This window comes from Ovis aries, chromosome 11 (assembly GCF_016772045.2).
Source record: "Ovis aries strain OAR_USU_Benz2616 breed Rambouillet chromosome 11, ARS-UI_Ramb_v3.0, whole genome shotgun sequence".
NCBI classification, from domain to species: domain Eukaryota; kingdom Metazoa; phylum Chordata; class Mammalia; order Artiodactyla; family Bovidae; genus Ovis; species Ovis aries.
This window is the reverse complement of record NC_056064.1, coordinates 54256733-54281216: the sequence shown is the minus strand read 5'-3', so window position 1 is coordinate 54281216 and position 24484 is coordinate 54256733. Positions and strand designations below refer to the sequence as shown.

The following is a 24484-nucleotide window of genomic DNA, read 5'->3' as shown; positions in this document are numbered from 1 at the left end:
CAGCGAGTTCTGGGGGAGGAGGTGCTACTTGGAAACAGCAGCTTCGCCCCGCCTGGTTGAATCACCTGAGTGGGAATGAGCTAGGTTGGGAGCTGTCCCGGAGGCTGGTGCTGAACTGTCAAACTAGCTACCCAGGGATGGGAGCAGGAACCAGCCGCATGTCCCCCATGCTGGCTCTCACCCTGTGGCATCTTGTTGTCAGACAAGCTGTTCCCATTGTGCGGGCCACTTCAGAGCTGGGTGTGCCCTCTTGCTGCCCGCCAGCACACACTGCTGCTCACTGTGCTGTGCCCGCCCCTGTTCCCTCTGAACAGAGAGCTGGGGAGACACATCTACACTGCGGAGCAGAACACTGCAGAAGCAGCTGACATTTGCAAGTAGTGAAAAGAGGCATCTCTTCCTGGCCTCAAAGCTTCCTACGGGAAACTCAGATGGGACGAGGGAAGAGGAAGAGGAAAGAGAAAAGGGACCCAAGGTGCAGGAAGTCAGAGAAATCTCAGACAACTTAGGATGGCACAGCCAGTGCTGTGGGAAGCCAGACCTGCCTCAGGCAGAGCAGTAAACAAGGGTTTGGGGACCCTTGTCCCCAGGTCACCAGAAACCCCAAGATGCAGTGGGAAGAATCCTGGGGGTGGGGACTGTCCAGAGCCTGCATCTCAGGCTCTGCCATACACAAGTCCCCTGCAAGTGTGGAGCATCCTTCTATCAACACCACCAACACCTGGCTCCACCTCTAGGTTAGATGAATTCATGTTTATCAGCATTAGCTGGACTCCTCCCTTCTGACTGTGCATCTTCTGGGGCCAAGGAAGTGAGAACTTCCTTTCCTAACTGCTCCCTCGGGGAATGGGAAGGCTCCCTGCATGGTGACAGCCCAACATCACACTTAGAGAGCCATCTTTGCGTGAGAGAGCAGCTATTTGACAAGTCTCCCTAAGAAGCAGAAATTTAAAAAAACATTTTATTCATTTGTTTTATTATTTAGTTTTGGCTGTGCTGGGTCTTCGTTGCTGCATGTGGGCTTTCTCTAGTTGCAGCGAGCAGGGGCTACTCTCTCGTTGCAATGCATGGGCTTCTCACCGTGGTAGTTTTTCTTGTTGCGGAGCATGGGCTCTAGGGTGCCCAGGCTTCAGTCACTGTGGCATGTGGGCTCAGTGGTTGTGACACACAGGCTCTAGAGTGCAGGCTCAATAGTCCTGGCTCGTGGGCTTAGTTGCTCTGTGGTATGTGGGTTCTTCCCAGGCCAGGGATTGAGCACACGTCTCCTGCACTGGCATGTGGCTTCTTTACCACTGAGCCACCAGGGAAGCCCAAGAGGCAGGGCTTTTAACCTGGTTGTTCTTTTCAGCCCCTGCTGGGATGTCTCCCTTTTCAGCCCCTGCTGGGATGTCTCCTCTTCCAACCTCGACCCTGAGTCCTTACCTTCCCAGAGTACTTCCTCTTCCTCTGGCCACTCACTGGGGCCCGCTGAGCCTGTGATCAGTGAGGTTGCTGATGTCCATCACAGGGCCAGAGCAGTGAAGATGGGGGTCACTGCACTTAGGCAGTCCCAAAAGTGAGGCTCTTGTGAAATACACCTGAAATAGACCCCTGCTGCCATTTCTTTCACTGCACATGTGCATCCTCACGCATGCACGCATGCCCCTGTGCACAACCACATAGGTATACCCTTGTATGTATGCGCACCCCTGTGTGAAGATGCATGCCTCCACACACTTGCAAACACACACCCTTGCACATGGACATACACATACCCATACGTATGATATTCAGCCCATGGCACACTTGTGCATATCCATGCACACAACCCCCACAGAGGATCCATATTTTCCACATCCACCAATGTGTCGCCCATGCAGATCTGAAACTCCCTGGAGCAGGAGCTCTAGACAGAGGTCACCCCATCTCCACTTTGCAGTTTGCTAAGCTGGCAGGCCCAAGGTAATGCCCAGACAGCTCTGCCCTGGGCACCCTATGGGGTGTAGCTGCCACAAAGGCTCTTGCTCAGATGGGGCAGAATTGTGTAAACAGCTTGGCCACCTGAGGGAACAGTCTCAGGAAGGTTTTTTCTAAATCTGATACCAGGTACAATTTAAGATAACTGAAAGAATAAAAATTAAAAAAAGAAAACCTCCTTCCCCAGGAGACATAGTACAGTTGTGTCTATAAAATTAACAGCCTCCGCTGTGTTGAAATTCATTTCAGGTAGGAATTCTGAACCCTGGCTGTAGTGGAACTGCCTTGGAAACTTACCGGCCTTCGGGTGTTTTGGTGTCTCTGATTTAATTGGTCTGGGGTGGAGCCGAGTGTCAAGGTTTCAGAGCTTCCCCGGGTGATCTATGATCTAATGAGCAGTGATGGTTGGGAATTAGAAAAGTTGAGGTTGTGGTTTTCGACATCGCGTCCTCCACCTCCCAGTCTGTTTAGCAGGATAGCTATGCAGTTAAGATACTGCAGTCTGTGAATGGTTACTGAGGAACAGGCCTGGGGTAGGGGCTCAGCGCCTTAGAGGATTTGTGAAAAGATGTGTGAATTCCTCCTGAGCCTGCCTTTGCACACTTGAAAGCACCTGTGTTATCCCTTGGCTGCAGGGCAGGGGCTGAGTGGAGGAGGCAGCCCAAGGAGGTAACCCCCAGAGGTGGCCCGGGTAGTAGCGCCTCTTGTACCCTTCCTGGGACATTGTGCGAACCTGCTGACATGGAATGTATTGGGTTGGCCAAACAGTTCCTTGGTGGTTTTCCGTAACATTGTATGGAAAATCCTGAATCAACTTTTTGGCCAGCCCAATACTTCATGCCGCGCCCTCTCTTGGATGTTCTTTTTCATGGTGACAGTTGCTGGTTGGGCCTAGCCTATGAGCTCCCCAAACTCATTCTCTGCCGGTACCACCCGAATGCTACATACACGCAGGCCTTTCCTTGAGTGGATGTTAACATACAGAGGTGATTTAGTTTGCTGGAGTTGCTGTAACGAACTACCACAGGTTGGGAGGTTTAAACAACTGAAGCGGGTGTTCTCCCGCTTCCGGATGCTGGCAGTCCGAGATCATGGTGTTGGTAGGGTTGGTTGGTTCGGAGGCTTTGAGCTTCTGTTGGTTGTCGGTGACCTTTGGTGTTCGCTGGCTTGTGGAAACATCAGCTGCATCGTTGCCTTCTTCTGCATGTGGCATGCTCTCTGTGCGTGTGTCTGGGTTCAGTGTCCAGCTTCGTATAAGGAGACCAGTCGTATGAGATCAGGACCTATACTAATGACCTCATTTCAACTTGGTCACCTTTGTAAGAATCCTACCTCCAACTAAGGTCCCATTCTGAGGTTCTGGGGTTAGGACTCCAACATATGTTTGGTGGGGGGACAACAAGGCAACCTGTAACAAGATGGTGACCGTTTGAGCCTAGAAAGGGGTCACAGGCAGAGAGGTCACTGAATGCAGGCATGGTGCTGCCGTGGGTTCTGCGGGAGGTGGGATCATCCGGGGGTCTTGTCTCCCAGCCTGGCGGAGCCATCCTACACAAGAGGCACCAGGGTCTTGTGAAAATAGGTCAGCAGGATGTGCAGATAATCCGAATTCTGAGAGTCACGGCTCGGCTCCTGCCGTAGAAACGTCTCCCTGGGCCAGCGAAATGCCCCACGTGGGGAAGGCAGCAGGATGAGGACGCTGCCCATACATTTGTTGCAGTTTATCCACAGATGTTCGCAGCAGATGTCTTGGTCACTGACTCGACAACGAGGCTGGACAGACGAGCCCATTTTCTCTGCTCCTTGTGTTTTGGTGTTTTAATTAACCGATGCGCTGGCGTGATGTTTGGGGCAGTGCACGGCATCCACATCTGGTTTTGCTTCCGCAAGATGTTTCCCGGGTGATAGTGGTGGCAGCAGCAGTGCGTGGGGACAGCGGGCTCTGATCAGACTGCAGCTCGGAGATGTCAGGCAGTCCTGCCCGTGCCCTGCACATGCGGCGGCGGGAGACATGAAGCCAGAGCCCCTGTTGGCTGCATCTGAGACGTCCCCAGGGATGTCTGGGTGGGCATTTTAAAATGAAGCCTTTCCCCTTCCTGCCTGCCCAGGATCAGCTGTGCTCATCCATTTTATCTGCATAATTTCAAGCATCATTAATAGTACATGGCATGAGGAAAAATGACTGAGCTCTTCCTCCCTCCATGAGTGAAATTGGGTTTAGTAGAAAATTAGTTGACTTAACTGGCAAATGATGAAAGCTTGAGAGGAGAATGTTTAAATAAGGAGGGTGAGGAGGGGAGACTCTTGGCTGTCAAGAACCGGCCCTGGTGGAAATTGATCTCTTGGCCTTTCTGTTTGCTCAATGTTTGTTCAAGGGAAATACTGGGGAGGGTCCCTAGAGAATGACGAAGGCAGGGACCACATCCTGTCCTTTGTACTCAGCCCAGCTTGACCAAGCTGAAGCCAGTAAACCCTCTAAGCTGCCAGTCCCGGCAGGCCTCAGGGTTGTTTTTTGATTTTTGTTTTTTAATATTTACTTATTTGGCTGCACTGGATCTTGGTTGCGGCATGCTAACTTGGTTGTAGCATGTGGGATCTAGTTCCCCGACCAGGAATTGAACCCAGGCACCCTGCATTGGGAGCTCAGAGTCAGCCACTGGACCACCAGGGAAGTCCCTGTCAGTCCAGTTAAGTTGCTCAGTCGTGTCGTGACTCCATGGACTGCAGCATGCCAGGCTTCCCTGTCCATCACCAACTCCCAGAGCTTTCTCAAACTCATGTCCATCGAGTCAGTGATGCCATCCAACCATCTCATCTTCTGTCATCCCCTTCTTCTGCCTTCAATCTTTCCTAGCATCAGGGTCTTTTCCAGTGAGTCAGTTCTTTGCATCAGGTGGCCAAAGTATTGGAGTTTCAGCTTCAGCCTCAGTCCTTCCAGTGAATATTCAGGACTGATTTGCTTTAGGAAGTCCCTGTGAGCATGTTTAAATGCTGGTGTGAAGGAGCCAGAAAAGGGAGTGGTTGAAGCTCCTGGAGGAAAGATATTATCATGAACCGTGGCCCAGAGAGTGGCCCCCAGGAGGAAGGGGAAGAGAGCAGGATGTAGTGGGGCTGCCAATGGGGTTACAGGGATGGGGCCTTCCCATTGATGCTTTTTATTTTATCTTTTAGAACATTCTCTTGTTCCGGATGCTCTGGGTCTTCGTGGCTGCGCGTGGGCTTTCCATAGTTGCAACCAGTGGGGACTGCTCTCTAGTTGCGGAGCCTGGGCTTCTCATTTCAGTGGCTTCTCCTGATGCACAGCGTGGGTTCTAGTATGCGTGGGCTTCCGTAGTTGCAGCGTGTGGGCTCAGTAGCTGCAGGGCGCAGGCTTCAGTAGTTGTGGCTCACTGGCCTAGTTAGTCTGCAGGCTACTGGAATCTTCCCAGACTAGGGATTGAACCCATGTCCCCTGCACAGGCAAGTGGATTCTTACCACTGTGTCACAAGGAACTCCTTATTTTATCTTTGATATAGGAGGAATGAGCATCTTCTGGGAGTGAGGTGGAGGGGGCAGGAGGTGTAAGGAGAGTAAACGAGACTGGAACATCCTGAAGGCTGCCCTGGACTTCTAATGTGTTAACCCTTCCCCAAAGCCCTTGAACCGAATATGGCAGAAATCTGATGACTTGACGAGGCTGGGAAATGTCAGTGCAGATATCCATCATGTCATCGTACTTTTTCTATAACTTTCTGGATGCTTGAAATATTTGATTGTTCAGTTAGAACAGGGGAGGAAGAGCCATGTCCAGCTTCTGCTTGGCACTTAGCAGACCCTGTACACAGTGGTTCTTTCTCCTCCACCTCTTCCTAGAGGAGGCATGAGAGGCAAATGGCTAATTTACAATAAAATACTCCTTCCCCTCTCCCTTCTGTTTGTTTTTGGCCACACCACGTGGCTTGTGGGATCTTAGCTCCCAGACCAGGGATCAAACTGTGCCCCCTGCACTGGAAGTTAGGAGTCCTAACCACTGGATCCCCAGAGAATTCCTGCTTCTCCTTTCTGTTGCCTTCCTTCTCCTTGTCCAAGGAGGCCTTTTAATCTGTGTAGTGGGATCATGTTCAGCACAGCTGGATACCACAGAAGGTGGGAGACCTCTGCTGCTGGGGGCCCAGAGCCTCCCTGGTCCCCAGCCTTCATCCTTCCTGGGGATCCAAGAGAGACGATTCCCTGCTCCTCCCACTCCATGCTGCTCCAAGCCTCAAAGAGTGGGAGTTTGTTTCTTGCTAATCAAGGCCCCTAAGTTTTGACCTCACGGATGTAGTGGCCAAGGTACCTTTTCCAGCTTTGGTCTCGTCCACGCTGGGGCTGGGAGGTTGCAAGGGAAGAGTGATTTAAAAGAAATCACAGGCTCTTAGGAAAGGTTCATGCAACCCAGTGGGTTGGGGAGAACTTGGGGGGAGTCAGAGAAGAAAGGAAGAGGAGGGCTGGCTTCTGCAGGCTTTTGAAGGAAGAGTAAGGAGGTGAGGTTTGTTCTGGGGGAGGGGAGGAACGCATCAGTACACCCTCAAACCTCAGGAGCCGTGGGCTCTCATAAAGGAAAGGGGGTAGCCTGAGCAGGAGAAGGTCTTGTCCCATGGCAGCAGGAGAGGAGGGAGGCAGATGGTGGGATGAACTTCCTGGAGACTGACATGCCCCCCACGGGAGGGATAAAACTCTGCTGCTCCCAGCTCAGTTCGGGGTCAGGGTTAGCCTGGGACTTTTCTATTCCCGGTGAAGCTCGCAGAAGACAGAATGGTACGAATAACCCCTAGTGCTCCTTCTAACCTCCCCCAAATCGTCAAAGGGCTCTGGTAAAGAGACGACTTGTCTTGGAACCAGACTGTTGTTTCCTGGGCTGTTCTGGAATGGACTCAGATCCCCGCATGGTGGCTGGCGCCCCAGGGCTGTGTCTTTAACCCACATCCCCCACAAGGCTTGTTCCAATGTGGCTGAGAGCAGGGTCTCACCTTGTCTTTGTTTCCTCTATGGGTTGTTTCTCCACAAAGGTCTGTGGGCTCCCCAGGTAGCACTGATGGTAAAGAACCTCCCTGCCAAGACAGGAGATGCAGGTTCAATCCCTGGGTCGGGAACATCCCCTGGAGGAGGGCATGGCAACCCACTCCAGTATTCTTGCCTGGAGAATCCCGTGGACAGAGGAGCCTGGTCGGCTACGGTCCATAGAGTTGCAAAGAGTCGGACACGACTGAGGCAACTTAGCCACGCAGCACGCATAGAACAGAAAAAGCACCTAGGATGTGAGAATCCCCAGAAAAACTGAAAATCAACATCCCAATGGCAGGCCCCACCCGAGAGCAAAGAGGCGGCCCCTCTGGGACCAGCCTGGCCATCAGGAGCCAGAATAGACCCTGGTGATCCAAACCTGCACCTGGGCCCAAGAGCCGCCTTCACGGAAAGCCTGGCTTGGCGAGAGGAGCCTGGATTCCTGCTCAGCACTCACGCGCATGGTTACATAAATGGGAAGGAGGCAGGGGACAGCCAGAGGGATGCGTTCCTGGCACCGGAGCGCGGGGAGCTGGAGGAATGAGTCTGTGGTTTCAGCCACCTCTCCTGGGAGTGGCAGCTCTATTCTTAGCCCTGAGTTTGCTTACTAGGAAGGAACGCTGGGAAAGAAAGTGTTGGCTTTGGACCATAGGCCCGATGCGGGCCACCCAGTTCCCTTTCAGCATCCTCCCGCCTGTACTTCCTTTGGGCTTTGGCTAAAGCATGGCTGGAGTCAGCTCTGATCTGCTTTTCCTTTCCCGCTTCCTCTGAGCCCTGACTCCACTGGGGACCTGGCCATTCTCTTCAGCTGTGATCCCTGACCCTCCGAGGGCACTGTCTTGTCAGCAGACAGAAGCTGTGGGTGGACCCATCATGAGGGCATCATAAGACTGCTTTTGTCGGGCTCAGGAAGGTCAGCCCACGCCGGGCAAGAGAGGAAAACCTGCCAGGAGAATGTAATTCCTTCCTCGTTAGTGATGCTGACCTGCCTTCCGCAGCAGCTCGTTAGATGCCCAGTTGACTTTCTGCATTTGCTTCTTTGTATTCTGTTCTGGGGAAGGGGCGACAGGCGCTTTAACAATGGACCTTGGGAGAGCGACAAGGTCGATGCCGTAGTGCTCGGGGGATGGGCACCGGATGGCATCAGAGGGCTAGTGGACCCTGGAGGAGACAGAGGTCCAGGGTTGCCCAGCCAGGTGCTCCCAGTAATGAGATGGATCCAGGGAAGCTGAAGTTACCCTGTTCTCTTAGCTCTTGAAGGCAAAGATCTTTGAGCACTTCTAAGGATGCTTTTTAATTAGGTCCTTCCCACACAAAGACAGACAGGGAGAGAGAATAGTCTGTTCCAGAATTTGAGCGCTACCTGGAGAGCTTATTTCCAGCCACAGACCAAGTACAGGGAGACATAAACCCGAAGAATTTTTAGCCTTGGAGGGACCGTGGAGATTTGTCCGTGTATCACAGAATGGGAGTGGAGGTGCACACCGGAGCGCCTCTGTGTCTCTGCAAGGCAACCCAGCAAATTCGTGCTGGAGTTCATGCCCAGGGATCCTCTTCACTGTTAGAACTTGGCACTTTTTTCTTTTTTTGGTACATGGGAAGAAACAACATAAATTCAAAACTTAAAGATAAGGGTTAGTGCTATCACTCATCTGTTTTAAAAATTTATGCATAGAATTCAGCCTTTTGATTCCTAGCTGGGAGTTATTATTTTTTTTCTTCTATTGGGCATGGGTTGTATTTTTCTTCTCTACCTTGTTGCATCCTACCTTTTGATCTTTTTTCTTTTTAAAAATATGTATTTATTTGACTGGGTCTTAGTTTTGACACTTGGACTCTCTGATCTTCGTTGTGGCATGTGGGTTCCAGTCCCCTGACCAGGGACTAAGCCCCGTCCCCTGCATTGGGAGTGTGAAGTCTTAACCGCTGGACCGCCACGGAAGTCCCACCATCTTTTGATCTTTTGCCCAAGAGTGGCTAATACATCCTGCTCCGCCTGTTTGCTGACCCTCTCCGTTGTTGGGGGAGCTTTCCAGGTGGCTCAGTTGGTAAAGAATCTACCTGCAATGCAGGAGACACGAGTTGGATTCCTGGCTCAGGAAGATCCCCTGGAAAAGGAAATGACAACCCGCTCCAGTATTCTTGCCTGGGAAATCCCATGGACAGAGGAGCCTGGCGGGCTATAGTCCATGGGGATGCCAAGAGTTGAAAACAACTAAGCGACTAACACTTCCTTCCATTGTGGGGGGCCCTGTAGAAGATGGGGCAGGTGTGCCTCTGGGAGAGAGAGTGCTGGGCGTGTGTTTGTGGGGCTGTACATGGACATTGTGAGTGTGGATAATCTCGTTTTGGGTTTTTAGAAAACTTTTAGTAAAATACATATAAAGTTTACCCATCTTAACCACGTGCAGTTCAGTGACATTAGATACAGTCGCACAGTTTGTACAACCATCACCACCATCCACCTCCAGAGCTCTTTCATCTTCCCAGACTGAAACTGTCCCCACGAAACCCTGACTCCCCATCACCCCTCCCCCCGAGGTCGGCTTTCATGGATGGATTAGTCTGGGTTGGGAACATGGACCAGATGACCGGGTGACCGGTACAAGGACCATGTCCCTAGATCACCCCTCCTCCCCCACCCCCTTCGTCTGCATTGAGACTCCCACTCAGGTGGCCTGGGAACATTTGGAAATTCATTGCAACTGCTGGGTTTGGCAATTCCACGGAAACTTCCCAAGCGCTGGGGGTGGTCGTGAGCAGGCGGACAGGGGCTGCTAGGTGGGTGTGTCTGAAGTCCCTTCATGCTGAGATGCTGCTTGATCCCGTCTCAACAGTGCCGTGGGGGTGGGGAGGCTTTCCGAGCCCCTCCCGATGCAGCTCTGGGTAAGAGTTGGAAGAGAAATGAACTTGACATTGGAATTATGGGACTGTCTGGACAGGGGCCTTTTGGGGAGTCAGTGCATAAGATGGAATTGTACAACTGAGCTTCCCTGAGCACCTTTGGCTGAAGGTTGTCAGGAGAGTGTTATACAATTCATGTTGCTGCTCCAACCAACCATTTAGCTTAAAATTGCCCATAAAAGTGAACTTAAATTACAAGTAATAGAACCATAGCCCCCTCTCCCCTTGACTGACCCTCTCAGCTCTTCTCTGGACGAGCTCAGATTCCTCCTGACGAGAGTAATGAGGAAACGGCAGACGCACCTCTGGTGCAGTCGCTGTAAATTGAAAATCTTTTTTTTCTGTGGCTGCGGGGATGGTGGGGCTCCTCGTTAACTCCCCCCTGCTGTCTCTGGGCTGATTTGTCTCTCCTCCTCTGCTTCCTGCCATGATGTCCTTTGGGGACCCATGGGGCCACTTGTGTCCAGTACAGACCAGGAGGTCTTGATAAACCTCGGAGATGCCCACATGAGCCCTGGGCTCCTCTCGCTCACCCATCCCTTCTCTCCTAACATGCTTTTCTTGATATTTTCAACCTTTAAAACAGTTCTTTCTGGGGGAGGGGGGCGTTCACCGGGTTCGTTGCTTTGTTAATTCATTCATGAACCTGATACTTATTGGGTCAGATCCTGTCCCAGCTCTGTGCTTTCAAAGGTAATCTAGCCCTACACTGGGCGGGGGTGGGGGGGGGCAAGTTGTGAGGAGGTGACTCAGGGCAGTGCAGAGGGATGGTAGAGAGGGCAGTGGGATGCTGGGGCAGGGGTATCAAAGGAGAAGGGCTTCCCACTCTGTCCAGAGGTCCAAGGAAGGCTTCCTGGAGGAGGAAAGTGAAAGTCACTCAGTCCTGTCCGACTCTTTGCAACCCCATGGAGTGGCCAGCCTTTCCCTTCTCCAGGGGATCTTCCCAACCCAGGAATCAAACCAGGGTCTCCTGCACTGCAGGCAGATTCTTTACCAGCTGAGCTACCAGGGAAGCCCTCCTGGAGGAGGAGGCAAGCTTTGCGTCAAGGAGCAGGAGGCGAGAAGGCTGTGAAAAGGCTCAGCTGCAACCAGGGGTGACTGACCAGGCTGGCACTGTGGAAAGATCTCTCCGTAAAAGAGTCAGGCAAGGCTAGAGGGAGGCAGAAGAGAAATGAAATGATTTCAAGATTCTAGCTGAAACACAACTGGGGCCTTAGATGAGGGGTGTGTGTGTGTGTCAGGGTGGGAGTCAGGAGTTTCCAGACTTGGCAATTCAGAAGGTGAAACTGATGACTGAGGTCGTAATAATCAGTGGAACTTTCACTCTCCTTGCCTCCCTCGATCTTATCAGGAACCTGGTGAGGTAGGCATTTTTTGGTCTTTTGCTGATGAAAAAAATGAAATTCCTAGAGGCTATGATTCCTCCAAGGTTAGCAACAAAACTGGGACTGGGGCCAATCTCTGCTGGTAGCCTGCGGCTCCAGTTTCAGGATGTCACCGTGGACTGACGACACACCGCTGTGCTGTCTGACGCCCAGTGAGCCTGGGGAGAAAGGAGAGCGCAGCCGGTGGGAGTGTGGGTGCTGGCGCCTACTGCCTGGGTTCCAACCCCAGCTCTCCTCCTCCCTGGCTCTGTGCTCCTGGGTAAACCTGTTTCTTAATCTGTAAAGAGGGGAGCAGGTTAGGAATGGGTCTGATCTCATAGGGTAGTTGTCCAGATGAAAGGGATTGATGAGTTGATGAGTTGAAAGCATGTAGAATGGTGCCTGTGTTCAGAATGGTAGCCACAAAGGTGAGGGGGATGATGACAGAGGCTCTGGAACATCAGTGTGGCATCATCTTCCCAGGAGAGGACCCTGACCTGTCCATCGGGCCTCCCAGTGGCCCTGGTGTCTGGGGCTGGGGCCAGGGTTGAGACAACCAAAGGGAGCCCCCCGTGACTTTGTGGAACCATTCATGGCTACAGAGGGACATGTTGCCTGGTAACCAGCCAGAAAGGCAGCATGGGGAAATCATGTGACTGGTGCAGGTAGCAGCAACTAGACCCACCTACAGTTTATATTTTCAGAATCGTCTTAATTTTTCCCAGACCCAGATTCCATGAGGGAGGAGCAGCCACCCCCTTCCTCAGTTCTGCGAAAGGCGTCATCACTGTCTTTCTATTTGAGGTTCTCAATTGAGTGAAGGCAGTGGGGAGGGGGACCAGGGTCTGTCCTCAACCCAGAGCTTCTATAACCCAGGACAACAATGATGCTCCATCTGACTGGAGGAGTTTGGGGGTGTGTGTGTGTGAGAGACAGCCATCCTTGAAAGAAAACAGGATCCCACAGAGTAGAATATAAAACCTGCCTGACACTTAAAAAATACTGCCAGATATTTCATAAAGTCTCCAGGTTATGGGAGCTGCTTCCTGTGATAGCGCCAGACCTCTGAGGTCTACACTTTGTGAGTACTTCAACAAAAAAGCTGAAGAGGCGGGCCCTGCCTTAGAAGTCCTGGCTTTGAGAATCCTGCCTATGGCCGTCTGGTTGGATAGAGGGATCACTGGAGATTGGATGGGTGGGGAGTAGGGGAGCTTGGCCAGTTTTAAGTTTAAAGATAAGGAACTGCTTTGAAAAATAGTTGAGCATTATCTATTAAATTCAACAATTACTCCTGGATAAATACCTGAGAGCTTCAGAATTTTTATTTCTGATTCTATACCCCCCAAAATTCTTGCGCATTTACATCTAGAGGTGTATGTATAAGGATATTTATATTGACAGTGGGCAACAGGAGCAAAAATCAGGAAACAATCCATCTGCCCTTCCACTGAATGAATAAACTATGGCATAGTCACACACACACAAGAGAAATGGGGAGAAAACGGTTATAAGAGTTTTGCACTCCCCTCTCCCCACTTAGCAGCAAAGGTTCTCACACTTGGGCCACTAGTGTGGGGAGGCTGAGTGAGGCTGGGGTGTACTGGCTGGTGGGGAGCAGTACAGAGACACCCCCCTCTGTCTTGCTACCCTTCTCTGCTGGCACAGGCCAACCCCTGATGCCTTGATCCTCGTCTCTCAAAGCTTCCCTTGACATCATTCCATCATGGCTTGTCATCAGATTGTCATAAGCATCGCTGAAAAGGCTGCGTTAGGGCAGTTTGCTCTGGGGGACGGTGCATCCAGAGCCTCTGTTGGTGTGTTGCTGAGTGTGAGCAGGAGAGTGCAGAGGCGTCCAGGTGCTGCTTTTCCGCCTGCTTGAATTGTCTCAAGGAGCCCAAGATATGACCCAGGGAACAGATGATAATCGTGGCCCCTGTGCCGGGTGGATCCCTGCAGGGACTCACTAGGAGGGAGGTCTCACGGATGCCTTCCAGCGTCTGGACCACGAATCCAAGGGAGGCAGGAATCAGGGGGAGGTGAGAGGTTGCTGGGGGCCCCCCAAAAGGAGGGCTTCCCTGGGGGCCGACACTACTCCCTGCCGGGCTCAGCCTCTCAGTACAGACTTACTGAGTCACTGATCTAAAAACCCCATCATCCTTGTAGGGGGTGTGTAGGCAGGCTTAGCAGGGGCTCCTGGAGGGTGGGCAGGGGTGAGAAGGACAAAGTTCATGCTGGCACTGTGGGGGCCAGGCAGGGGCCGCTAAGCATGACTCCAGGGATGTGAACCTGGGAGAAGAGGGGCCATGTCCTCCAGGCTCCAGTGTGATGACCCAGAGACTCCGAACTGGGTCACCAGAGGCAGCCCTGTCCCAGAGGAAAACGTGCTAGTAAGTGGCCCAGCAGGCAGGTTCCCCCATGGGCCAGGGCTGGGCTTCTCTGTGGCCAGGAGCCAGTCAGCAGAGCAGGATTATATCTTCTTGGACTTGGGGTTGGGGGCCTTTTAGCTCCAAACAAATGCTGAAGCTGTGCTGAGGACCTTTACTGGTGTACATGGTACTTTGTGGATGTCCACACCCTCTCTGGGTGGACACAGCTCTGGGGGGATCAGGTTTGTGCAAATTAACAGAAGGTTCTCTTCCTTCTGGCAGGTAGCCTAGGCCAGGTGCAGGCTTGGCAAGGTAGCCTAGGCCGGATTTCAGTCCCATTTGCCCCTCGTTGGAGGCTCTTGTGCAGTGAGAAACCTATGCAACTGTACATGGAGGCCCAGCTGGCTTCCTCTTCAGGAGTCTGCCAGGATTCATGCACTGGCCTCACTTTCCTATACAGTGTCCCCGCCTCCCCATTTTATTCTGGGCTGTAGGAACCAAGGCGAGGTCCAGATCCCCCAAACACAAGGCTGGATGAGAAAGTGGGTCTGTGGGTCCTTCTTAGGGCTCAGACTCTGAAGGGTTCTTCTCTCAGTAACTTAGGGGTGCCGCCAGGCCGGGGGAACTGCCCGCTCACCATGCCCCTGCCGTTCGACCTCATCTACACCGACTACCACGGCCTGCAGCAGATGAAGCAGCACATGGGACTCTCCTTCAGGAAGTACCGGTGAGAGGGCAGCGGGAGGGTGGCGCCTGCCCACTGGTCCCCAAGGCGGGGGTTGCACTGCCCGGGTTCCAGGGTGGAGCAAAGGCTCACCTCCCACCCACCCCCTACACCCACCACCTTCCTTCCCAGACAACTCTGCCTCCTGGCTTCGGCTGACTTGGATGACAATTAATAAACCACAGCCAGGCGCTCCAGGGCCTCTCTGCTGCTGGGTAGGCTGGGGGTGCAGAGGGGATGAGGTCAGAGCTGACCCCATTGGAGAGGGCAGAGGAACAGCAGGGAGTGGTGGGGGAACATGGCACAGGGCCGGGCATGAGCCCTGTGTGTGAGGACCCAGCAGCCCCCTCCCCACCCCCGCCTCCGTCCGGCCCCTTCTTGGGCGGGAGGAAGGCCAATGCCATCGCTCCATCTCTCTGCAGCCAGGAGGATATGGGGTTTAATTTAGCACAGAGAGCCCTGCTATTTATTACGTGTGCTCCAATCTCATTGACTATCCCACATGATTTTATTAGGAAAAAAAGTGACAGGCAGCGTTATTGCTTTTATTATTAATGCATGTTCTCCGTGCACTGGGGGCCTTCTCCTCCCAACCCCGCCCCTTCTCTGGGGTGGGGAGGAGTGCTGACCTCAGCAGTCCGGACACTTCTGGGTCGCCTGGAAGGACTCTGGGTAGGGGAGTGCCTTGGAGGGGCGTCTGAGACTTAGCAGTTTTCTTTAGGTGCCCATTCCCGGGGTGGCCGAGATGCAGGGAGAGGTTCTGGGCTCTGGCCTCAGGGTGGGACAGAGCCCCCACCAGCTGGAAGGCCCACCAGCAGTGGCTGTTCTTGAAGAGGAGACTTTGAGGCACGCGGTAGCTGGTTCCCTGGGGCCCTTCTCTTCGGCATCTCAGTCCAGAGAGGCAAGGCACTTCCTGGGAGTGGCAGGCTCCTGGGCAGGGGGGCTGTGGACTCCCTGCTCACGGAAGTGCAATTGTGCAGGTGAATCCTGGGCAATGGGGAGGGGCCGCATTCCAGGAAGGGCCTCCCTTTCTAGGCTCCCTTGGGGCCACTGTAAAATTAATAGTTTCTGAGTTAGTGGTCCATGGTTCATGTAAGACTCTGAGATGGTTCGGCGGTTGTTATCCCCCTTTGATCGATGGGAAAGCTGACCCAGAGAGGTTAAGGCACGTGCCTGTGGTCACGCAGCCAGCTAGTGTCTGAGCCCAAGCCCTGACCACACATCACACTACCATGACCAGCCACCTTAGGGTTCCAGAGCCCACGGCTGGGGCCACCCCAGCCCAGGGAGACACTGGGAGATTGGTGACCTGGGTTCCTGGGGTGCGGGGTGGGGGCAGGTGCCGCATCCGGGTCATCGACACCTTTGGGACCGAACCTGCGTACAACCACGAAGAATATGCCACGCTGCATGGCTACCGGACCAACTGGGGCTACTGGAACCTCAACCCCAAGCAGTTCATGACCATGTTCCGTGAGTGTCTAGCCGCCCCATGGAGTGGAGCGGGATGGGTGGGGCCTCTCCCAGGGTTGGGGAGGAGGCAGGCCCGTTCTGTCCTCTCCTTTCTTCCTTTTGGGGTCTGTGTGAGGATAGAGATGCATCCAACCATCAGCCTTGGCTAAGCCTCGATCCCCTCTCAGCAAAGGTGTGAACCACAAAGGAAGCCTCTGGTGGTGTGTTGGGGGGGCAGCCTGGGTGGGGGTGGGGCGGCATGGTGGTCTTTTCAACACGTGGAGGATGCAGCCTTTGTCCTCCTGGAGCACGGTCGCTCTCAGAGAGCAGCTGAGCACAGGGTTTCCAGACCAAACAAGATTCTGTGGCCTTCCAGAGACGTTCCAAAGTGATGGAGACCTAATGAGTGGTGAGGGGCAGCGCAGCGAGGCTTTCTAAGCAGAGGAAGCAGATGTAGTGAAGATGGACATGGAAAGAACGGAAGGTTCTGGAAATGCAAGTGTTCCAGGAGGCTCCAAAACTGAGGATGATGAGAAGTCAGGCTGTGGGTGGGGGCTGGAGCCGCTTCAGGCAAGGGAGGCCATTTGAGCTGAGCTTTCGAGATTTTTTAATGAGACTTTAAAATGTGTACGCACTGACCTCCCCTCTTCCATGCAGCCTGCTGAAAATAATTTAACCTTTTCTTGACAACTCAGGGTCAACGCTCTATCTCTCTGGCGTGAAGCCTGCCCTGTGGGGCTGGCAGAGGCGTGCAGAGCCGTGTCCCCTGCCAAGTGGCCCCTTGTCCTGTCGCTGTGTGATGTGGTACTTTTTCTCCTAGTTGGGAGGCTGTCAGCTGTCACTTTTAATCATTGTTAGGCTATCTGCCTCCCACGGCATCTTGCATGTCTAATTGGCGGCTCTTTGAAGGCTGTGGGTCAGAAAGCCAGACAAGCATCCTCATCAGGATTGTCTCTAAGTTAAGAGTGACTTTGGTTCCAAGCAGGGTCCCGAGGAATTTGCTTATAAGTAAAGTAGCTGATCTTTACTCAGCCCGTCAAGTGACTGCATCCCTTCTGGGTGTTTAGTGACTTCTTTTATGTTACTCTTTAGGTTCTAGGCTGCATTAGAGGTAGATAAGATTTTTGAATAATACACAAGCTTGATTTGGAGAAGGAAATGGCAACCCACTCCATCCAGTATTCTTGCCTGGGAAAGCCCATGATTAAAGGAGTCTGGCAGGCTGCAGTCTATGAGGTCACAAGAGGCGGTCATGACTGAGCGACCAGACCACCCCCAATGGTTTGATTGGGAAGGTGGGAAGTTTCCTTGGAACCCAGATGAGGAAACTGAGGCCCAGAGAGGTGGAATGTCCTGTCTGAAGTTACATGTTTTTGTGGGTGCCAGACTCCCTCTCAGGGCCCATCGCAGGGTTATATGAGGCTTCTCCATAAGAAGAGTGACTGTCCTAACAGGTCATCAGGTGGCAATGTGCTCCCAGCCGAGAGATTGGAATGGGCTGGGTGGGTAGTGGTGGTGATGCTCTGGACTATAGCAATAGCCTGTGTGACAGCAGAGAAGAAAAACACAGGATCTGGAGCAGAGCGGTGGGTCTTTAGCAAAGATTCCTAAGTTTGTGCTGGATATGGTAATTTGAGAGTCACTATAGGTTCCTGCGCTAGGGAATGTCATGAAGACTTTTTGTTGTTGTTGTTGTCATGCCATGTAGCTTGTGCTTTGCTTGCGGGATCTTAGTTCCCCAACCAGGGCAAACTCCTACTCATCCTCCAAAACCCCATGTAAAATGTCTCTTTTTACCAGCACTTTCACTAATCACCTTATCTATTCCAGGCAGAATGTGTTTATAACTCTTAAACCTAATTCTGTTAAAGCATATATTGAAATATGAGTTGTTTGCTTATCCATTTATTTTCACTGATAGATTAGGAAACACTCAAAAAGGAGCCACTAACTGATTTAGCTCTATTTCCCTGGAGCCTATCGAGGTCTTCAGAAAATGTTAATTGATTGAATAAATTAAAGAAAGAGAACAAAACACAAACTTGCCTGTCTTAATGATATCCTAAGTCCAGGAAGGAATTCATGAGCAGACCTCTTTCCACATCTAGCTGATTGATTTACCCAAACAGCAACTGGGAGGCTGGCTGCCTCTCCCCCCGTTGCCCCGCCCCCAGGAGCTCTTTTTCATGGTCCCTGTTATTTTAATTGGTTGCAATACTTCCCTGTCCCATGTCTACTAGTTTAGCTAATTTTTCTAAACCTGTCACTTCTCGTGGAGTTGGCAGAATGAGATTTTCTTGAAAATGGGAGAAAATGGCCAGCAGGAGAGAGGCCTGGTTGCAGCCCCAGCTGGAGCCAGAGAGTAGGTACAGAGGCAGGGGTGGGGCTAGGTAGGGAAACTGAGTCAGGGAGAAGAGTCTGTCTGCCCTCCTGGGGCTTCTCCCCCGCCTGGGCAGAGCCTCCTGAGACAGGAGAGCTTCCTGAGCTCTGAGCATCACAGAAACAACTCCTGGCCTCCAGCCCCTTCCTATCCCTCCTCCCCCCACAGCCAGCCCCAAGCCTCTGAAACCCTAGTGTGTGCTTAGCCGCTCAGTCGTACCTGACTCTTTGCGACCCCATGGACAACGGAGACTGGCAGGCTACAGTCCATGGGGATTCTCCAGCCAAGAATACTGGAGAGAGCTGCCATACCATCCCCCAGGGGATCTTCCCCAACCCAGGGATTGAACCCAGGTCTCCCACATTGTAGGTGGATTCTTTACCATCTGAGCCACCAGGGAAGCCCAAGAATATTGGAGTGGGTAGCCTATCCTTTCTCCGGGGGATCTTCCCGACCCAGGGATCAAACCAGGGTCTCCTGCATTGCAAGTGGATTCTTTACCAGCTGAGCCACCAGGGAAGGCCAGAGGGGAGATAATTTTTTTTGCAGCCAGCAAAGACTTGTCCTTACAATGGTCAGATTTTCACATTCTAGAGTCCATGAGCTTTCTGGATAGAAAACCACCGCCTCTTCTAAGATGCACCAGATATTAAGAATTTTGTGGGTATTGAGGGGGTTGGGTAGACATACTATGTCAAATCTACACATTTGATTAAAGTATACATCCCAGGACTCCCCTGGGAGTCCAGCGGTTAAGACTCCGTGCTTCCACCGCAAGGTGCGCGGCTTCGATCCCTGGTGGAGGAACCAAGATCACACAGGCCGGGTGGCACGGCCAAAAGGGAAAAAAAAAAAGTATATCTCAGTTACAGAAATGCTAAGATGTGAAAAACGTGCATCTGAAATGAAGAAAGGGGGTGTTTGGCCTCAGGGTTGTTCTGGGAAATCAAGGCCATATGGCTGCTGCCAACCTATTTCCCACATGCAACCTCTCCCACAGGGAAGGTAGAGTAGATGTAATTGGGTACCATAGGCATTCTGCTCGAGGTCCTTTGCATGGAAAGGAGAGACCATGGTCCTTGCAGATGGATGGCACCTGTGCCCACTCCTTTAGCCAGCCGCAGCTGCTAAGTCGCTTCAGTCATGTCCGACTCTGTGCGACCCCATAGACAGTAGCCCACCAGGCTCCCCCATCCCTGGGACTGGAGGCAAGAGTACTGGAGTGGGGTGCCATAGCCTTCTCCAGCCGGCCGCGGCAGACAGAGCTAATCAGTGATATGCCTGGAGCCTGGCCGAGGAACTGGAGACGCAGCTGAAGGGCACATCCTGACCCTGGTGCTCTGGGTTCTGGGAAGCGAGTCAGGGTGCGAATCCGCATTTTGCCGGAGACCTAAGCACGCCAGACAGGCCCTTAAAGGGAGGGCACTCAGACCCCAGAGAAGGCTCTTGGGAGGAGAGGAGTGCGAGTGGGGCCCTGGAGCGGAATACTCTCATCATGGAAAAGGGCGGTGGGCGCTTAAGCGAAGCGCAGGGGCAGAAGCTTGCAGGTGTGAACGCGAAGATGGGTCCGCGCATGCGTGAACCAGCCGGGCCAGGTGCTCCCAGGGGCCGGGGACACAGACAGCTCCGGCCCTCTTAGATTCTGACAGTAACACACGAACAAATCAGTATGCACTGTCGTGTCTGATCAGTGAGTTCTGGGGCAAAAGATAAGGCAGGGAAAGGAGACGGAGAGGGGCTGGGGTCAGGAAAGACCTCTTAGCAGGGCCCTGTGAGCACAGACCTGCGTGGAGAGAGAGTGGGGAGGCGGTGAGAGATGCCGCGGAAGGGGGCCGGGGCCCTGATGGATGGATGCTCTCCCCACCGCCCAACCCAAACCGCACCCCTTACCTCCTGCCCCCTTCCACTTCCCTGCCAAACGGGTGTCCCCTCCAATGGGGCCAGTCCCGGGTAGACCAGAGCATGCCCCTTCCTGACCTCGTGATCTGGCTGCAGCTCACACCCCGGACAACTCCTTCATGGGCTTCGTGTCCGAGGAGCTCAATGAGACAGAAAAGCAGCTCATCAAAGATGGCAAGGCCAGCAACATGGCGGTGGTGTACGGCAAGGAGGCGAGTATCTGGAAGGTGAGACCCGCCGGCCCCCAGATCCCATCACCAACCCTCAGCCCCCAGGAACTTCCCACCCCCCAGCCCTGGACAGTGGAAACGGCCCCCACTAATGGTCAAAAAAGAACTGCCGTTGGAAACACCGGCCTGGGACTCCTGCCTCACTCCCCTTCCTGCCCCCACTCTTTGCAACAAATTCAAACGTCTTCATCCCCCACCCTCGCTCGGGTAGATACACAAACACTCTAACCCACCAAAGGGGTTTAGGCTACATGTGGGGATTCTGGGGGGTGGGAGGCAGGGGAGAAATAAGAGAGGACCAGGGATTGGAACCCCAGCTTCAAGACAAAGCCCCTCCGAGAAGCACCGTCTGTGTGGGACGTTACCGCTCACCTGGCCGCTGACCTGTTCTCTCTCTTTTCTCTCTGCCCCCCTGGCAACGAAGCAGCTCCAGGTATGGTGACTGCTGCATGTTCCTTCCACCTCCTGCCGCTCCCTGCTCTCCACAGGGTCTCCCCTGCGGATGCTCTCAAGTTGGGCTTTCTGGGCTTGGTAGCACCTGTGGATGGACCAGACCAAGGGAGGAGGGTGATGGGGACATCGGGGTCTCAGGTGGGCTCTTTCTGGGGCCTGGAGGTCAGGGTCCAGCTCGGTGTGGAACAGAGCAGCTCCTAGGAGGGACAGTTGACCTAAGACAGGTGACATGAGGTTAAAGGTTAATAATAAAGATGCCCATCGTGGGGACCATCGGGCAGCCCCCATACCCCGTGTCAAGCTGTCACATGACCATCTTGGTTAAAGATTCTCACGCTGTATGGATTAGGTCCAGCTGTCAAAGAAAAGCCCTGACTAACCTTGACTGAGACAAGAGGGAAGTGTGTCCTCCTTCCTGTTGACAAGCCCTGGAGCTGTCAGTGTTGGGTTGACCCCTGGGGCTCTTCTCCCCTGGTTGACTCGCTGCGTTTAGTTCCCATCTGCAGTCTTGCTTCGTGGTTTAAGGTGACCACGGAGTGCAGTTATTACATCTGCCCTTCAGCGGGTGGTGCGGGGTCGGGGGCTTTGGAGGAGGAGGAGGAGGAAGGCCAGGTTTGGCATATCTCCTGAAGGTTACACACAGCTCTGCACCATATGGCCCCGTGGCTAGGTCTCAGTCCCGTGGCCACAGCCAGAGTTAGGGGACATTGGAAGTAGGTGTGTTCTAGCCATGTGTGCCCAGCTTAGCCCTGGAGTTCTGTGACTGAGTAAGGGGGAGAATTAAGGGACATCTCATGATCTATGCCAAGACAACCCTCTAAGGTTGCAGCCATGGTTAATACTCATCCAGCCAGAGCTTACTGTTGCCAGGTACTCACATATATTTTCTCATCTGACCATCAACTGTGAGGTTAGTGTGACCAACTAGTTAAGTGGGCAGGGCTGGGATTAGAACCCACATCTAACTCTAGGGCCAGGACTCTTAATATCCTCCTTGGTTATGACACCTTGGATGGTGGCAGAGAGAAGCTCTGGAGGCTGGACTAAGGCTCCAAGCCCTGGCTGAGACATCAGTGCCCACCATGGAGTGTGGGGACAGAACCAAGGGGCCATTTTCATATGATGCCAGACAAGCTGGCGGCCAGGATGCCTGGGGCGCTGGGTAAGGGAGTGAGCACAGACAGTGTCTGCTTGTGCCAGAGAACACTGTTCAGAGACTGCCCCAAGAGAATGAGAGGTCATGAGCTCTGGGAAGAGAACCGTTTTATCTTGGGCTCAGGAGCTTCTGGGATAGCCAGGAGCAATGCTGTACAGCAAGAGACCTCAAAGAAGCTGCTTCCAAAAAAAGATATCTTTGCTCTGGTCTTTGTGACCAAAGGCAGGCAGAGGCGGCCGGGTGAAGAAAGGAATGGCAGCAGCATCCTGGGACAGATGCCATCCGGAGTTCAGGGGACCAGGTGGCAGAGAGGCGGAGAAGGAAGGAGAAGGTGCGGTTGTCACATTCTTAGGGGAGCGGCAGCCAGGATCAGGGCGAGGGTCTGATGACTTTTGTGTCAAGGAGGTTTGTCTTATCCTGGGTCCCCAGAGCGGGAGGCTAAGGCTTAGATACTGCTATTTTATGAGAGTCTGTCCCAGGGACCGAGAGTGAGAGGATGGGAAAAAGACTGCTTATCCAGGTGCAGCCTTGCTGCTGGAGGAATCATTCTGGACATTCAGAAGTGCCACGTGGGGGACTTAAGCTCGGCTTTTCAAACTGCAACTTGGCTTTGTTGTTTTGTTTTGTTTTTCCTCCTTAGGTTCACTGAGGTATAATTGACAAAGATAAATTGTATGTATTTAAGGTGTACAACATGATGGCTTGGTATACATATACAATTGTGAAAGGAATACCACCATCAAGCTACTTTACACATCCATCACCTTGAATTACTTTGTGTCTGTGTGGTGAGAACATTTAAGGTTGACTCTCTGGGAGAATTTCAAGTGTACAGTACAGGCTGAGTAACTCTAGTCACCATGCTGGCTGTTAAATCCCTGGATTTATTCATCTTGTAACTGAAAGTTTGTCGCTTTGACGCCCATGGTCCCGTTTCCCCCAGCCCCAGCCCCTGACACTCACCATTCTACTGTCTCTATGAAACTGACTCTTCAATTCAAGAGATTAGTGAGATCGGACAGTTTTTCTTTTTCTTAGTCTTAATTAGCCTTTCTAAATGAAGTAGAATAGCATAGAAACAATAGAATAAAAGGATATCGGAGGACTTTATATGTATTAAGGGTAACTATTGTTTTGTAAAACTTTACATTTACACACGTAAATACTCACGTATGTATATGATTGGGTGAAAAAACGTTGGTGAACAGTGCCTGTGACATGAACCCCTTTGTGCATGTATGTGTGCGGTTTAAAGAAAATGTACATCCGCTTATCATGCATAAAAGATCTGAGGAAGGCATAGGAGAAACTATTAACAACAGCTGCTCTGGTAACGGGGTCAGAAAGTTGAATAGGGGCCTTGGAGACATTTTCTTCACACGTGACATCCTTGGATTTGATATTTTTCTGGGGGCACGAGTCAATTTATAATAAGTAATCCTTTTTACATTTGGTGTGATGACTGATATTATTTGACTCTGAATCTACTATTTTATTAGTTGGTTTCTTTTTTCTTTTCTGTTTTAAAAAAATTTATGTATGTATTTATTTATTTTTGGCTGTGTCTTTGTTCCTTTGCAAGGGCTTTCTCTAGTTGCAGAAGGCAGGCGTGGTTGCCCTGGGGCATGTGGAATTTTCCCGGACCCGGGATCGATCCCGTGTCTCCTGCTTTGGCAGGCATATTCTTAACCACTGAACCACCAGGGAAGTCCTCTTTTTCTTTTTCTCAGCCGTTCCATGTTTTTCCCCCTCAGTTTTTCTCTTCTTTTACATTGATACACTTTTTAAAATCCACCTTCCTTTAGCTAATTATGTTCTCATATTCTTTTGGTTCTGATTTCCTTAATATTTTTGTATTCTTTATGCTACTGTAAAGGTTATAACATACATCCTTGATTTATCAAAGCCTAATATAAATCAATACTTTAAAGCTTTTATGGAGTTGTAAAAGAATCTTTAAATGTTTTATTTCTATTCTCCCCAGCTGATATGCTGTTATGGTATTTTAATACTGTCCAAATATTTTCTACCACACAGTATATTAGTATTCCTGTTGTTTTATAAAGTCAGTGTTTATTTACATTTACTCACATCTGTCCTTTTTATTGATTTGTGTTCCTTCCTACATCACTGAGATTCCGTTTAGGATCATTGTCCTTCTCGAGAAGGAAACACCCTAGTCTGGGTTTGCTCTGTTTTTGATTTTTCTAAAAATGTCTTAGTGGTTATGTTCATCATGTACAAATTCTAGCTTGTCCTCTGCCCTCCATCATTTCTGCTGACAAGTCAGTGTGGGTCTTATTGTTCCTTTAAAGGTAATTTGTATGTGTGTGTTTTCCTTTGCCTGCTTTTGAGGCTTCTATTTATTTGGTTTTCAGTAGTTTCACTAAAATAAGCCTCAGTGGTTTTCATTGTTGTTTGTTTTGTTTTTTTTTTTATCCTACATGGAGTTTGTAGGTCTTCTTGGCTCTGTAGTTTGAACTTTCACTAATTTTAGAAAATTCTCAGCTACCATTTCTTTAAATATTGCTTCTGCCCCAACATCTCTCCTTTTTAAAAAAATTTGGCCAAGCTGCA

General features: G+C 51.7%; 1 protein-coding gene across 2 annotated transcripts in view; it reads left to right on the top strand.

Annotated features, from left to right (window-relative positions):
• MGAT5B (alpha-1,6-mannosylglycoprotein 6-beta-N-acetylglucosaminyltransferase B) overlaps positions 1 to 24484 on the top strand; it is a 67673-nt gene that overhangs the window by 30071 nt on the left and 13118 nt on the right. For both annotated transcript variants that reach the window (XM_042256313.2, XM_027974153.3), the window contains 3 exons: positions 14209 to 14340; positions 15677 to 15810; positions 20165 to 20295. In XM_042256313.2, coding sequence (XP_042112247.1) covers positions 14209 to 14340; positions 15677 to 15810; positions 20165 to 20295 — 397 coding nt within the window. The remainder of the gene's footprint in view (positions 1 to 14208; positions 14341 to 15676; positions 15811 to 20164; positions 20296 to 24484) is intronic.